General features: G+C 38.7%; 2 protein-coding genes across 6 annotated transcripts in view; one reads left to right on the forward strand and one right to left on the reverse strand.

Annotated features, from left to right (window-relative positions):
- cenpt (centromere protein T) overlaps positions 1-9,154 on the forward strand; it is a 54,805-nt gene extending 45,651 nt beyond the window's left edge. For 2 of the 3 annotated variants that reach the window (XM_067997831.1, XM_067997832.1), the window contains exons 14-16: positions 1,999-2,154; positions 2,330-2,434; positions 5,915-9,153. In XM_067997831.1, coding sequence (XP_067853932.1) covers positions 1,999-2,154; positions 2,330-2,434; positions 5,915-6,038 — 385 coding nt within the window. In that variant the 3' untranslated portion in view covers positions 6,039-9,153. Of the gene's footprint in view, positions 1-1,998; positions 2,155-2,329; positions 2,435-5,914 lie in introns of all 3 variants that reach the window. The other variant, XM_067997833.1, reaches the window with a different exon arrangement.
- Positions 8,471-14,243, reverse strand: part of tsnaxip1 (translin-associated factor X interacting protein 1) — a 91,181-nt gene continuing 85,408 nt past the window's right edge. Inside the window, exons 14-16 of one of the 3 annotated variants that reach the window (XM_067997834.1) lie at positions 12,929-13,049; positions 10,999-11,102; positions 8,472-9,377 (exon numbers count right to left, since the gene is read on the reverse strand). In XM_067997834.1, coding sequence (XP_067853935.1) covers positions 9,179-9,377; positions 10,999-11,102; positions 12,929-13,049 — 424 coding nt within the window. In that variant the 3' untranslated portion in view covers positions 8,472-9,178. Of the gene's footprint in view, positions 9,378-10,998; positions 11,103-12,928; positions 13,050-14,243 lie in introns of all 3 variants that reach the window. The other 2 variants (XM_067997836.1, XM_067997835.1) reach the window with 2 other exon arrangements.

Here is a 14,243-nt window from a genome sequence, read left to right on the forward strand (position 1 = left end):
GATCACTGTACTTTGTTTAACTTCACTCCGTTCTTTAAAAACAATTATAGTTCCTCAGTTTTCTAGCGTACATTTGACCATGCTTCTGTGATGATGTGTGACTAAACTCTCACTGAGCATCCTTCTGACTCCCAGCCCATATAGTGGACCAGCAAAGTATAGAAACACTGGAGAACAAATATTACCAGCCCAGTTTATATACCTCTCTCTTCACTTGGAACGCCAAGCTAGTACAAAGGAAGATGAAGAAAAGTTTTCTTTATAATTAATCAAAATTGTCGATCAAAATAAATTTCAAAGGCAGGAGAGCTGCCTCTCAGATCTGATTCAAGCAATCCACAACCCCTTCAGGACAAACCTGCAACATTGAAAATAACAAAGCATAGCACACTATCTCTGTTAGTGGGCTACTCTCTCTCTTTACTGACTAGCAAGTCTCTGAAACTAGTCAGCATTAAACAGAGACAGTGAGTTCCTGTGCCCCCCCCTCCCCCCACCAAATGTCTGATTTCCATTACAGATTGCTTCAGACTGTCACTTCTAACTAGACAGGAAGTCAAAGACTTGACCTGTGTAAGGAATCTTACAACACCAGGTTATAGTCCAACAGTTGAACTGTTGGACTATAACCTGGTGTTGTAAGATTCCTTACATTTGTCCACCCCAGTCCATCACCGGCATCTCCACATCATGGCTACTTGACCTGTGACCATCCTCCAGCTCTCCATGCCTGGAGGGCTGGTCAGTTCAGCTGCCAATCTGCTGGCGTCCTCTTTGGTGTGGGCTCCTGGCAACTGCCCCCCCCTCTCTACTGCGCGCACATCAATGAAGTCATCTCAACATTATATTTGTGACTATTTACCAGAATGTTGTAATGAACCTCCATTGGCTCAAGCTGATATGGTGTGCAGGAAACGCCACTTCTGCCAGTTCATTGGGGTCTAATTTACATTCCCAGAATATGTGTGTACAGTGGATTTAACCTTTTGTGAGCTAAATTTAACTTAATGGCACCATCTTAATATAAAGTATCGAAAGTTCATTCTAGGGCAAATAATCAAAATCTCAAAACATGACAGAGGAACTTTGGATTAATTTATATTAAGATGATGCTATTAAGGTGAATTCACATCACAAGGAATTAAGTCGACACAGCACAACCTGCTTCTGGGAATACAGATTAGATCCAGATGAAGCGGCTGTAGAACTGGTATTTCTCGGGTACTACATCAGTTTGAGACAGTGGGGTTCATTAAAGCATTCCAGTAACATTCACACCTAATATGTTGGAATGGTTTCATTTGTATGAGCCCAGTGGGGGGGTGGTAGCTACCAGGGAAACCCACAGCTTAACTGGCCGATCCATGAACAGAGAGAGAGAGTCAGAAGCTAAGTCTTTGGCTTTCCATCTAGCCAAGAAAGGAGATCGTCTATAGAAATTCGGTTTTGAGACTGACGTAGAAGGAGAGAACTTTCTTCTTAAGTTATATGTTGAATAGCTTCAGAAATTCTGGTCAGTGAAGCAAAGTGAATTTAGCCCTCTAACAGGGATAGTCTGGCATGCTTTATAATTTTCTATGTTATGAGTGCATTATGAAATAGATTAAAATTCATTGTAAACTTTTTATATTGTCTGTCGATTTGTTATGTGTAAAAGTAAATCAGCTTGTTGGTTCACTAGAGTGTTCATCAGTCTGCCTTCTGGAAGACAGGAGAAATGCACGTGGGAACTTGAGTTTACACAAGGGGTTTCATTGTGAGGACGCCCAGGTTATAACTAACCTATGATTAGATACTGGGTAGTAAAGGTAAACCCCTGAATGTCGGGACGCAGGGTCTGCTTACAGAACTGACCAGTGATACTGATCCCAAGAGAAAAATCTGGTGCAGACCTGAGACACGCATGTTTGATTTTGAAATTTAAAAAAAACTGTTATAAAATGAAATCAATGAATCAATTGCTTGTACAACATTAAATATTGTATCAATTTTCAACAGAGCACAAAAACCACTCGCAAAGGTAAAGCAAAATCCAAAAAAGCCAATACAAAAGCAAAAGAAAACAATTTTGCCAAGCAGCTTTGTAAAATCTGTGTTTTCCCACTATGCCAAAATGAAAGTGAAGAAGGAAGCCTTTACAGCAGTTGAAAAATGGTAAGAGGCAGTATTCATGACACAAATGAATGCAAATCATTTTGTAACACAAATCTTTCAAGTGTTAATCCTAAAAACTTAATTTTCATTACTGAGGTATAGGCAAATAAGGTATTGCTTCTATATCTGCTGCGGATATTACAAATGCTACTGACCACCTTTTTTGTTTTTGCAGCTTGGAGTTGTATTTCAAACAGCTTTGTGAAGATGTGGATGTTTACAGCAAACATGCTAAAAGAAAGACCATTGAAAAAGAAGACTTGGAACTTCTAATGAAAAGGTGAGGGTTCGAATTAAATCACAATAAACAGCAAGTTCACAAATCTCAGGATGTACTCAATACAATTTTAATCAGCAATTGGCTTCATTATTTTTCATCGAGTATGTTCTGGTCTTGTCTGGGTTATTAAGGATTAGTTTAAAGAAGAGGCCATATCATTGTTTGCAAACATATAAATAGTGGAAGGGTGGGGCTGATTAGGGACCAAAAAGGAGATCTTGTGGAGGCAGAGGGCATGGCTGAGTTACTAAATGAGTACTTTGCATCTGTCTTACTAAAGAAGAGCATGCTGCCAATGTCGCAGTAAAGGAGGACGTAGTAGAGAAATTAGAATGGATAAAAATGGAGGTATTTACAAGGTTAGCAGTGCTCAAAGTAGAAAAGTCACCTGGTCCAGATGGGATGCGTCTTAGGTTGCTGAGGGAAGTAAGGGTTGATATTGTGGAGGCTCTGGTCACAATCTTCCAATCCACCTTTGAAATGGGGATGATGCCAGAGAATTGGAAGATTACAAATGTTACACCCCTGTTCAAAAAAGGGGAGAGAGATAAACCCAGCAACTACAGACCAGTCGGTCTAATGTCAGTGGTGCGGAAACTTTGAGACAATAATTCGGGTCAAAATTATTGGCACTTGGAAAAGTATGGGTTAATAAATGAACGGATTTGTTAAAGGCAAATTGAGTTTGATTAACTTTATTCCGTTACTTCATCAAAGAACTCAGAGGGTTGATGAAGGTATGGTGGTTGATGTGTGCATGGACTTTCAAAAGGCTTTTGATAAAGTACCACATAATGGACTTGTTAGCAAAATTAAAGCCCGTGGGATTAAAGGGGCAATGGCTGCTTGGATACGAAATTGGTTAAGAGACAGAAAGCAAAGAGTAGTGGTGACTGGTTGGTTGTTTTTCAGATTGGAGGGAGAGGTGTAGTAGTATTTTGCGGCGAGTGACTCACCTCCTGACTTTCCCCAAAGCCTTTCCACCATCCACAAGTCAGGAGTGTGATGGAATACTCTCCACTTGCCTGGATGAGTGCACCTCCAACACTCCAGAAGCTGACACCATCCAGGACAAAGCAGCCCGCTTGATTGGCACCCCATCCACCACCCTAAACATTCACTCCCTTCACCACCGGCACACTGTGGCTGCAGTGTGTACCATCCACAGGATGCACTGCAGCAACTCGCCAAGGCTTCTTCGACAGCACCACCCCAACCAGTGACCTCTACCACCTAGGAAGACAAGGGCAGCAGGCACATGGGAACACCACCACCTGCACGTTTCCTCCAAGTCACACATCATCCTGACTTGGAAATATATCACCGTTCCTTCGTTGTCGCTGGGTCAAAATCCTGGAACTCCCTTCCTAACAGCACTTTGGGAGAATCTTCACCACATCCGCGGACTGCAGCGGTTCAAGAAGGTGGCTCACCACCACTTTCTCGAGGGCAATTAGGATGGGCAATAAATGCTGGCCTTGCCAGCGACGCCCACATCCCATGAACTAATTTTTTTAAAAGTAGTGTCCCCTGGGGGTTAGTGTTGAGCCCATTACTCTTTTTGATACATATTAATGACCTGAACTTGGATATACAGGGCATAATTTCAAAATCTGCAGATGACACAAATCTCTGAAATGTAGTAAATAGTGAGGAGGATAGTAACAGACTTCAGGAGGACATAGACGGACAGGTGAAATGGGCAGACGTGACAGGTGAAATGGGCAGACACGTGGCAGATGAAATTTAACACAGAGAAGATTGAAGTGATTTATTTTGGTTGGAAGAATGAGGAGAGGCTATATAAACTAAATGGTACAATTTTAAAGGGGGTGCAGGAACAGAGACCTGGGGGTGTAAGTACAAAGTCTTTGAAGGTGGCAGGACACGTTGAGAAGGCTGTTAAAAAGGGGATACGGACTCCTTGGCTTTATAAATAGAGGCATAGAGTACAAAAGCAAGGAAGTTATGCTAAACTTTTATAAACTACTGGTTAGGCCCCAGCTGGAGTATTGTAGCCAATTCTGGACATGACACTTTAGGAAGGATGTCAAGGCCTTGGAGAGGGTACAGAAGAGATTTACTAGATAGATACCAGGGATGAGGGACTTCAGTTATGTGGAGAGGCTAGAGAAACTGGGGTTGTTCTCCTTAGAGCAGAGAAGAATAGGGGGATATTTGATAGGTGTTCAATATCATGAAGGCTTTTGTAAATAAGGAGAAACTGTTTCCAGTGGCAGAACGGTCAGTAACCAGAGTACACAGATTTAAGGTAATTGGCAAAAGAACCAGAGGCGACATGAGGGGAGAAAAAAATTACGCAGCAAGTTGTTATGATCTGGAATGCATTGCCTGAAAGGGTGGTGGAAACAGATTCAATAACTTTCAACAGGGACTTGGTTAAATACTTGAAGTGGAAAAATTTGCAGGGCAATGGGGAAAGAGCAGGGGATTAATTGAATAGCTCTTTCAAAGAGCCGGTACAGGCACGATGGGCTGAATGGCCACTTCCTGTGCTGCATCATTCTATGATACTATGAAGTCAATTAATCTGCTGGGGTTAGCAACACACATCCTTCTAAGAAGCAACATCAAGACAGCCTAACTAAACTCTTTCTCCAAAAACAGGGTGTGTCCTCATTGGTAGACTGTGACATCAGCAGCCCTAATATGTGAGGCAGCTTTTTGCCATAAGTAGAAAGCAATTTAAGAAACTAGACTGCATTTACTCCCATTGGCTGATATCAGTGGTTTCAGTATTTTTGCATTGGACAAATCATATCTATCATGCCTGATTTGTATGACATGCAGACCTCATTACGCAGTTATTTGACAGTAAGCTTGCTGTTCAGAATCTCTGCGACTTTCAAACATAACATGGATGGTTTGTGGCCTTCTGTCTGTGTGCATACACACGACAAGACATCATCAGCATGGAGTGATGTTAAAATATCACTCCATGCTGATGATGTCTTGCTTTCACTCCCCATCATCTTGTAAAGATCGAACATTTTAGTCAACTCTCAGGTACAATTTAACTTCCAGAATGGAAATGATGTCCCTCATGCAAGACACCTCCGGCACATTTCCTTGAGGCCTACTCCTTTTTTATATGGTCAGGATCTGGCTTCAAGTAGCAAGAACAAACTCACTAATCTGCAAATTACCTTTTTCTAAAAGGGCGTGCCACCTGTTTCTTCCCATAACTTGTTCATCCGCAGAATTGTTAGACCAAAGTTACCCAAAAACTAGATGCAGTGCAAATGCACCCTGCCAAGTCAGCTACATACACATTTTATAAAGTCATAGCTATATTGTGAACAGTAAATTCAAGAAATGTGTATTCTTTCTGTTGGGAAACTGGGGTCTTTTTGAAGTGGGTTCTGGAAGAAAGGCAGAGTTCGAAACTGATCTGTTGGACTATAATTGAGATCCATATGTTGAATCTGTTGTTTAATTATCATTTTTTCTGTTTCTTAGACAGGGTTTTGTGACTGCCAAGACACCTTTGAATGTACTCATTGAACACCATCTACCTATGGAGTGCAGAGAAAAATTAATTCCAATGGCTGTCAGTGGGAGTAAGATCATTCCTAAAAAATAACTACCATGTATGTGTGCAGTGATGGTGTCTCATCAATTCTATTGCTTTTAGTTGACAAGTCAGAAATTACAATTCTACATGAGCAAGTGGAAATGTTTCTCTTTGGTGAAGACCTAATGTATAGGGCCATAGCCATTTAATAGGCTGTACAGACTTTCATGAGCTATGTGAATCGTAGGATCTCTCCACTAAGGAAAAAATGGTAGTGTAGCATCACATTTAATCCACGGATCCCATTGACTTTAAAACTGATTGTTCGTTTGATAATCACCACCATTTATAATTTAAAAATCTCCCCCTCCTAAATTATAAGAGGTCAATGTATATATTTTTTTACTGAATCAATTTTTTGAAGACTTTCATTGTTTAGCTTAAATAGAAAGTCCCAGATGTAAAAGCTCGGGGCTCAGATGGAGAGGCTACTAGGAGATTCCAAACACCTTTTTAAAAATGCTCGTCAAGATGATGGATGTCGGTGCTAAGCCATCTTTTGACACTAACTGTTGACATCGAGTACTCCCGGGTTAGGTATAACACAGCCATTTGCAGAGTAATCTCCTCTCCCAGCCCAATTATGTGCCTTAGCCCCAACTCCCTACTTCACCAGTGTGAATTTTTCCTGTTCCCTCACTAGCTGCTCTGAGTGAGATTGCCAATTTTATATAAAATTGACCACTAGGAAGCAGGTTTAGACTGTTCAAATAAATTTCCAACAAAGAAAGAAGAGCTAGATTCAAACACAGGTCCTGGAGGTGGAAGGAAATAAGTAATTGTAGATCTTAAAATAAACGTAATTTACAGCGCAAGCAATTTTTCTTGCCAAAGCTTTTTGCAATCTTGAAAAGATTCTGTTTTGCATTAATATGTTACTTTCTTAAAATAATAATAAATAGATGACATGAAGGTACTGTTGGTTACCTCTTTAATAAAAATCTCGTACACCCCTAGTCTTGGGTTTTGCATTCCTGACTTGGAATGACTTCCATGACCAATGTTTGTGAGAACACTGTACATGTTAAACATTTGATGTAAAATTTTGTATAAATATTTAAGGAAAGCCTGCATCTAGTTCAGTAAAACTTTATCACAATTGAGAGCCCTTCCATTTGAGTAGTTTTAGATCTCCCATTATTCATGTCCCAATAACTGCTCCAATACCGTAGCTTTTTTTGTAACTTCAAGTAGTTTAAATTACTTCATGTTTCATTGGTTTACGGATTTAATAACAATGTTAGAAATAGTGGGAAGTTATGAATCGTGACGTTGTCTGTCATGAATCATTAAGTTGTCCCACTCCTGCAAATGGCTGTTGTACTTCATTGACATTTCTATTGTATTTCATGATTCCTAGTGAGTATTCTAATAACCTGTATTCCTAATTAATCTTAGTATTGTTTGTTCCTGTTTGACACGCTATGGAATGTTTCACAGTCTGTTTATCAACAGTACAATGTTAGTAATTCTGTAGAATATACAATAAAGGCAACAACTTATCTGCACAGTTGAATCTCGAACAAACTTTCTTTGCATAAAGTTCCAATATCAGTTGTGGAACCCCTACCGTTAGAGTAACATTCTTATTTCCTTTCACCTCCAGGTGATTATTTTCTATTAATACTTACTTTAATAATCCCTACAAAGTTACAAGATAGGTGATTCATCTTAATTTGTTCCAACCAAGAGACAGAATTTCTTATGGCCAGGTTTTTGTGCTCTTGTCCACATGATGGGACTTTCCAAGGTGTATGGTGCTACCTTTTTAAATTTGAGACAAACTTGAGACTTCTCCAATTGCTCACTGGATAAATGCACCATATGGTGTTACTGAACCAGGAAACTTCCAGTTCAGTCTCTGGTCTGTGCTGACTTAGCCAATTTCAGATAGTGAGGATACGAGATCCTGGACTAGGAAAGAGAAGAACTCTTACTGCAAGCCAGTGACCCTTGCTGGAAAGGGCAAGTCAGGTAAAGATAGGAGCAAGCTATGCATTTTTACTGCCACAGTTCAGCAGCCTACTAATCCTCATCTACACTCGTGCATGAAGAATGGTCACCTAGGTGAGTTAGCAGAGAGCTGCGATGCACATGGAGCCATACCGCATAATAAGTTACTGCCTTGAGGAGATGGAAGAAAATGGTACCATCGCCTCAGCAGATAAATCCCTGCCATCAGTCAGATATTTTTAATATCTGGGTTGCTCATTTTAATATCAAGACTTTTGAGTTCACTACTGCAAGTAGGAATTGCCATCTTCAAACTTCCATGTTAAAGATTAGGCTCAGCATATCTCCTCACTTTTGGAGGCAACTTTTCTAAAATAGATTTTATAATGCAGGTCAAAATTGAATAGTGTCTGGTATTAAATTGAAAGGATGCTAATAATTTTAGCACTTTATTTGTATATTCATTTATAGAAAAGCTTATTTGGAGCTTTAAAAAGAACAAAAAACAATAGTCCAGTTTTATCATTTATTTTCTGAATGCAAGAAAAGAACAGGCTCTAGTCAAAAAGACCTTGTGTACAGCATGTCATCTGACCAAATATGGCTCCTTTTAAGGCGATAAATGTCCCACTATTGTTCATTTGGATGTTAAGCAATTCATTTTATGTAAGGTTGAGCTACATTGGAAAAAATGAGGACGACATGTACCTAAAGCAGGTGATCTAGCCTGGCCCAAGAAAGTCTGTTGAAATTGCATTATAAAGAGACAATTGTGGAAAGAATTCTGTTTTATACCTAAAATGGGTGTCAATGTATATAATGCGCTTCTATTCGAGTTGAATTACTATAGTATAACACAGTTTGAATTTGTAGTAAAACTAATCTGTGCACAGACTGATGGTGTCTCACACCTTCTCACAGCCAATTTTCATGCATGGAGCATCACTTAACTCCTGGCTTCCAATGCATGTGATTCAGGAACTGGCAGCATTCACTTTATTTTAAACAGGTTATAAATGTAATCAGTTCCAGGAAAAAAAAGTGTACTTTTATTTGACCCTGTATGGTATTTCTACAGAGAATCAACTGCATAATATAATGTGATTTTTTTTTAAAAACATTAGCATTAAGTAAGGCTGTACTCATCACAACTGATTTTTTTTAAAAACTGAACTGAATTAAAATAACCTGTTGTACTACTTCCGTGGTCCCATTCTCTTTATATCACTTGCTTGTAGTCGGTCAAAAACAGTTTGGGCGTCCATAGCAGTAGCCTGATCAAGCTGTTCTTTTGTTATTTGGAAACCTTGAGCTAAATATGTGGCCAGGGTTTGTGGATCCATCAAAGGGTCAATTGTTTGAAATGCCTTTTTTAGTTCAGCTACAGTCAGCTCCCTGTGGATAAAAAACAGGTAAGGGAATAAAATCAATATTTCTTTCAGCCCTCTTACCTTCTGTGGATTGCAAAATAATCTGCTTTGTCGGTGTCACAACTATTATGCACAAGCTTGACTGTAATGAGAGTGCTTCTAATTTATCCATGTTCTCCCAGGACTCTGTCCCCAGGAGGCACAGTTGTAATTGACATTTAAATAATGGGTGCTGAGGATCTAAGAGGGAATACTAGCTTGAAGTTCTGAAGCTTGTCGGTGTCAGGGAAGCTAAAATTAAAAGACTTAAGCAGACCTGAAGCACTCTGGTTATCTCTGGATGTTTGTTTGATTCTCCCTTAGGCTGTCTAGCTCCGTATATCAGATTATGTCATCAGCACTCCCTGTTTAAAAGATAGGATTAAACAACACTTTTTTTTGTAAATATGAAAGGATCAGATTTACTATATGATTGTCCTTTAATCTCGGGAGTCCTGTTGACATTGATACAATGTTGAGTACTGCACTTGTGGTTTATGAAGTCAGTAGAATCCCTTATATGGATTATAGTCCTGTAATTTCTGCTTATATTGGGAAATAAGTATGTGCTTGATTTTTTTTTAAATGCTCACAGTATTAAGGTGCTGTTCTGAGTGAGAAAGACCAACAAATGAAAACAAATAGAATCTGACTTGTAGCAGCAGGTTGCAAAATTATTGCCGCTCATATCAACAGACTTTGTTGCAAGACCTTTTACTGCTAAAGGTTTTTCTCCCCAAAACAAAAGCTGTTACAATGATAGGAATATGTCCATTCTCATGAAGATGCAATTGTTCTCTCTTCCCTGTATGGAAATTATGATGTGGAGATGCCGGTGATGGACTCACCTGAATAAGGAGAAAGCCTCCGAAAGCTTGTGATTTTCAAATAAAACAGTTGGACTATAACCTGGTGTTGTAAGATTCCCTGTATGGAAATTAATTTAACTAACCTCACAACTGCTGAATGTATAAGTTCTGTTGAATGTTTTCACATGGTTAAAGTCCATTTTTTAAAAAGCCATTCAAGGAGCTTTGTTCACCTCTTATCAAATTGAAAGTTCCAAATGCAATTGTGTGTCCTTGTTTCTAATGTTTTAAGGCAAAATGAATTATAGTTGTAAAACTCCTGAAATTTTATAGGACAAAATTTAACTAACAATAAGAACTTAGTTTAAAATTGAAGCAGAAGTAACATAATGTAATATAGTATCTTTAACGAGTCCTATGTAATTACTGTGAAAGCCACAAAACATCTGTAATTTGTTTCCCAATAATCTGTCCAAAAGCCCAATAATATGATGATAGCAGTTCCATCAGGCCACATAATACTGTCATGTAGCCTATGCCATGTCTGCTACTAAGTTGAAAAGGAATATTATTTAAGAATAAAATATCCCACTATAATATAGAGAACATACAGCTAACAATGAGTTTAAAGAAATGATATCTTGAGGTTCATAACCACTTGGAAGTCAACCCTGATTTATGAAATCAGAACTGCTCAATTCAATTTGTGTAACTTAGTCAATCATGTATAATGCCATATGTAATACAGATTAGATCTTTCTGCTGGGAACAAGATCCATAACAAAGTTTGTCTCTTACTCTTTATCTTGCAATATATTTCTTAGTTCATTGAGGTACTTGGTTTTTTCTGCTGCATACTGGCTTTGCAGCAATGCAATAAAAACTCCTGTGCTGCCTTCAGTCTGTAAACAGTAACAGAAGAAAATAATAAAATGAGAAACTAAACCACCAAATGTGATGGAAGTTTATCTCCGCGGAAGTTCTGACAGAAATCTTGGGTAGAAATTGAGGGAATTAGACTTGGACATAACTGAAATCATGGAATGTCCAACAACAAAATCTTGCAAGGGAAGTTTCCCTTTGAAAATGTGGCTTAGTAAAAGATAAATCACAAAGGCATTCCTTTTCTCATCAGGTGGGTTGAATTCCTCCCCAGTAGCCAGCATTATTTTGTATTGAGCTTGTACACAATACATCATCACTTGTGCGGTGAGATAAAGTCATTTTTACAACCCTCCTAGTTTCTGTGGGACTGGCTGGCTAGCGCTTAAATATTCTTACTGAGAATAAAGCTAATTATCTTCAGGATGGGGCTTAAATAGTTTGCAAACATGTTCATGGATCCAGAAGACTTTTGCATCACAATAAAAATGTACAGAATGCTAGTTTACTTAACATAATGGGCCAAACCTTGGCACATGCACCATTCCAGCATTAGTTAGACTTTTTCCTGCACCCTTCAGCTCGAATATAATTTGCCCGGTAACTTGCTGGAAGTGTGAGCTGATAACGGTGTGGTGAGGGCAATGGGGCATCTGGGACCAACCATCTTATCTCCTTAACCCATGAGATTTAAGGATTGAGAAAAAAATCAAAGGAACGATGGAGAAGGAGGGTGAATTAGAGTCAAATCAGGTACAGAAAGAGAAATGGAGAGAGGGAAAGAAAGATTGGATTAAGTGGGGGAAAAAAAGACATAAGGAAAAGTAAGAATTAAAATTTGAAATTTTAAAAATCGCTAAAGAATTTACTACATGCAGGAATGAGACTCAACAGTTTAAATTATTCCCTTTCTGGGCCGGAGTAGTTGATTGGCATAGTGTTAACAATTATCACATAGTTAAGAGTACTTACACTGTTAATTACGAGCCCTAACATTCTGTGGCGAGCTTAATGGGTATTGTACAAAATCCAGCAAGTTCTTAATAACGGGGAGGTTGAGGGCGAACTGCTGTTTGTGCGAGGCAAATGGTGGAGCTGCGTAAATCGACCAGCAAATTATGGAGATTCGCAACTCACGGCATAAACTTGTAGTGACTTAACCAAATATGACAATGTATGTAAAATGCTCAAAAGCAATTTAAAAGAAAGTATATCAGATATACATCTTAGGATCAACATAGATTTTCCTCAATCAACTGACTTTTAGTTCACTGTCATTCTGAATTGACCATCTACTTTTTCCACATTCAATGTGTTTTGTTAACAATTTTTAAAAAAATTAATCTTATTTGTGTCCATCACTCCAGGTACTTATGCAAGACCCCTCCCCCTCCATGTGTCACAGTGTGGTCTCTGTATTTGGTCACCTACTTGTTTCCAGCTGTTAAAGGGTATAAAAATCTATCCATAATCTGTTTCTATCAATGAAGCTCTCAGTTCTCTCTCAAATGCCACTTCATACATTGGGAAATGCCACTGCCATGTGATAAACTGCAGATGTGAACCTGAATCCCACCACTTCTTAATGCTGTAGACTCGCACACTGTACTGCACAACTGGGAGGAGGGATTTTTCCTGTATGCAAAGTCATGAACATATAAAAGAACCAGTTTATGATTTTGCAATACTAACACAGAGGAAACCTTTTGCCTATGGATACCAGCCTACTAGTTCGGATATTCTTGAATATTATGTTTGAAAGATGTTCATTGTCTGAAAATGCAGCCAAGCTACAACTAGATTTTAAAAAAATGTATAAGCATATACACATGTATGTGTACATTACCTCATCAAATAAGGCTTTGTATTGAATTTTTTTGCCATCTCCAAGCTGGGCTGTTGCAGTAATAATCAGGTCATGGATGTATTTTTCACTCTTATTGGGTAAGGCTGTCTTCATAGTTTGACTTTTTAAAAAGAAACAAGTTTGAGTTTTTATTTTACAGCTACACACACCAAGATATAAAGATACAGAGGAAAGCTGTAGGTATCAGTGTGTCTCAGTTGGTTGCTTCTTGACTGGGTTCAAGCTTCACTCCAGGACTTCAGCATATGATCCAGGCTGACACTTCAGGGCAGTAGTGAGGGAGTATTGCATTGTCAGAGATACTATCTTTTGGATGAGATGTTTGCTTGTTTAGGTGGATGTGAAAGACTCCAAGACATTATTCAGAGAAGAGTAGGGTGTTCTCCTGGTGTCCTGACCAACATTCATTCTTCAACTGACAGCACCAAAACAGGTTAATTGGCCATTATCTCATTTGCTGTTTGTGGGGGTTTGCTGTGCACAAATTGGCTGCTGTATTTGTCACATAGTAACAGTGACTACACTGCAAAAATAATTAATTGGCTATGAAGCTGTTCAGGATACCCAGATAAATAAAAGATGCTATATAAATGTACGTTTTTTTTCTTTATAACTACATGGGTTTACATTTGTACTTCCAACTGTGTTAAATGAAATGTAAATTCAAACCTTGTGTTCAGAGCTAGAGTCAGAACAGACTACAAAGTGTTGTATTCAGTAATGTCATCCTGCAAAGCTTGAAAAAATGTTGAGTAATGATGTAAAGTCATAGATTTATTAGCAAAGAAGTACTAAACAATCTTAATTTGCAATTAAATTCTCCATGTTAGAACAGAATTAACTTGAATAAACATTAATGGTTTTCTGCAATTTCCAGTCCAATGAATTTCAAACACTTGTTCTCACTTCAAATTCCTATTAGAAAATGTGCATGTGAATGCCAGGTGAGGATAGGACCAGGATCAGGGTCAGTTGTAATGTCCCCCACAGTTGAATAGACTGTCAGCACTCACTTTCTGGACTCATGAAGAATGATCACTTTGAAATACTCAAAAACTGCCAATGTCCACTGAACTGCATACCATGATGTGGAGATGCCGGTGGTGGACAAATGTAAGGAATCTTACAACACCAGGTTATAGTCCAACAGTTTTATTTGAAAATCACAAGCTTTCGGAGGCTTTCTCCTTCTCCTTCCACCTGACTAAGGAGAAAGCCTCCGAAAGCTTGTGATTTTCAAATAAAACTGTTGGACTATAACCTAGAACTGCATACCAGTATACGTTTGGGGTGG

Source organism: Heptranchias perlo, chromosome 16 (genome assembly GCF_035084215.1).
Source record: "Heptranchias perlo isolate sHepPer1 chromosome 16, sHepPer1.hap1, whole genome shotgun sequence".
NCBI classification, from domain to species: Eukaryota; Metazoa; Chordata; class Chondrichthyes; order Hexanchiformes; family Hexanchidae; genus Heptranchias; species Heptranchias perlo.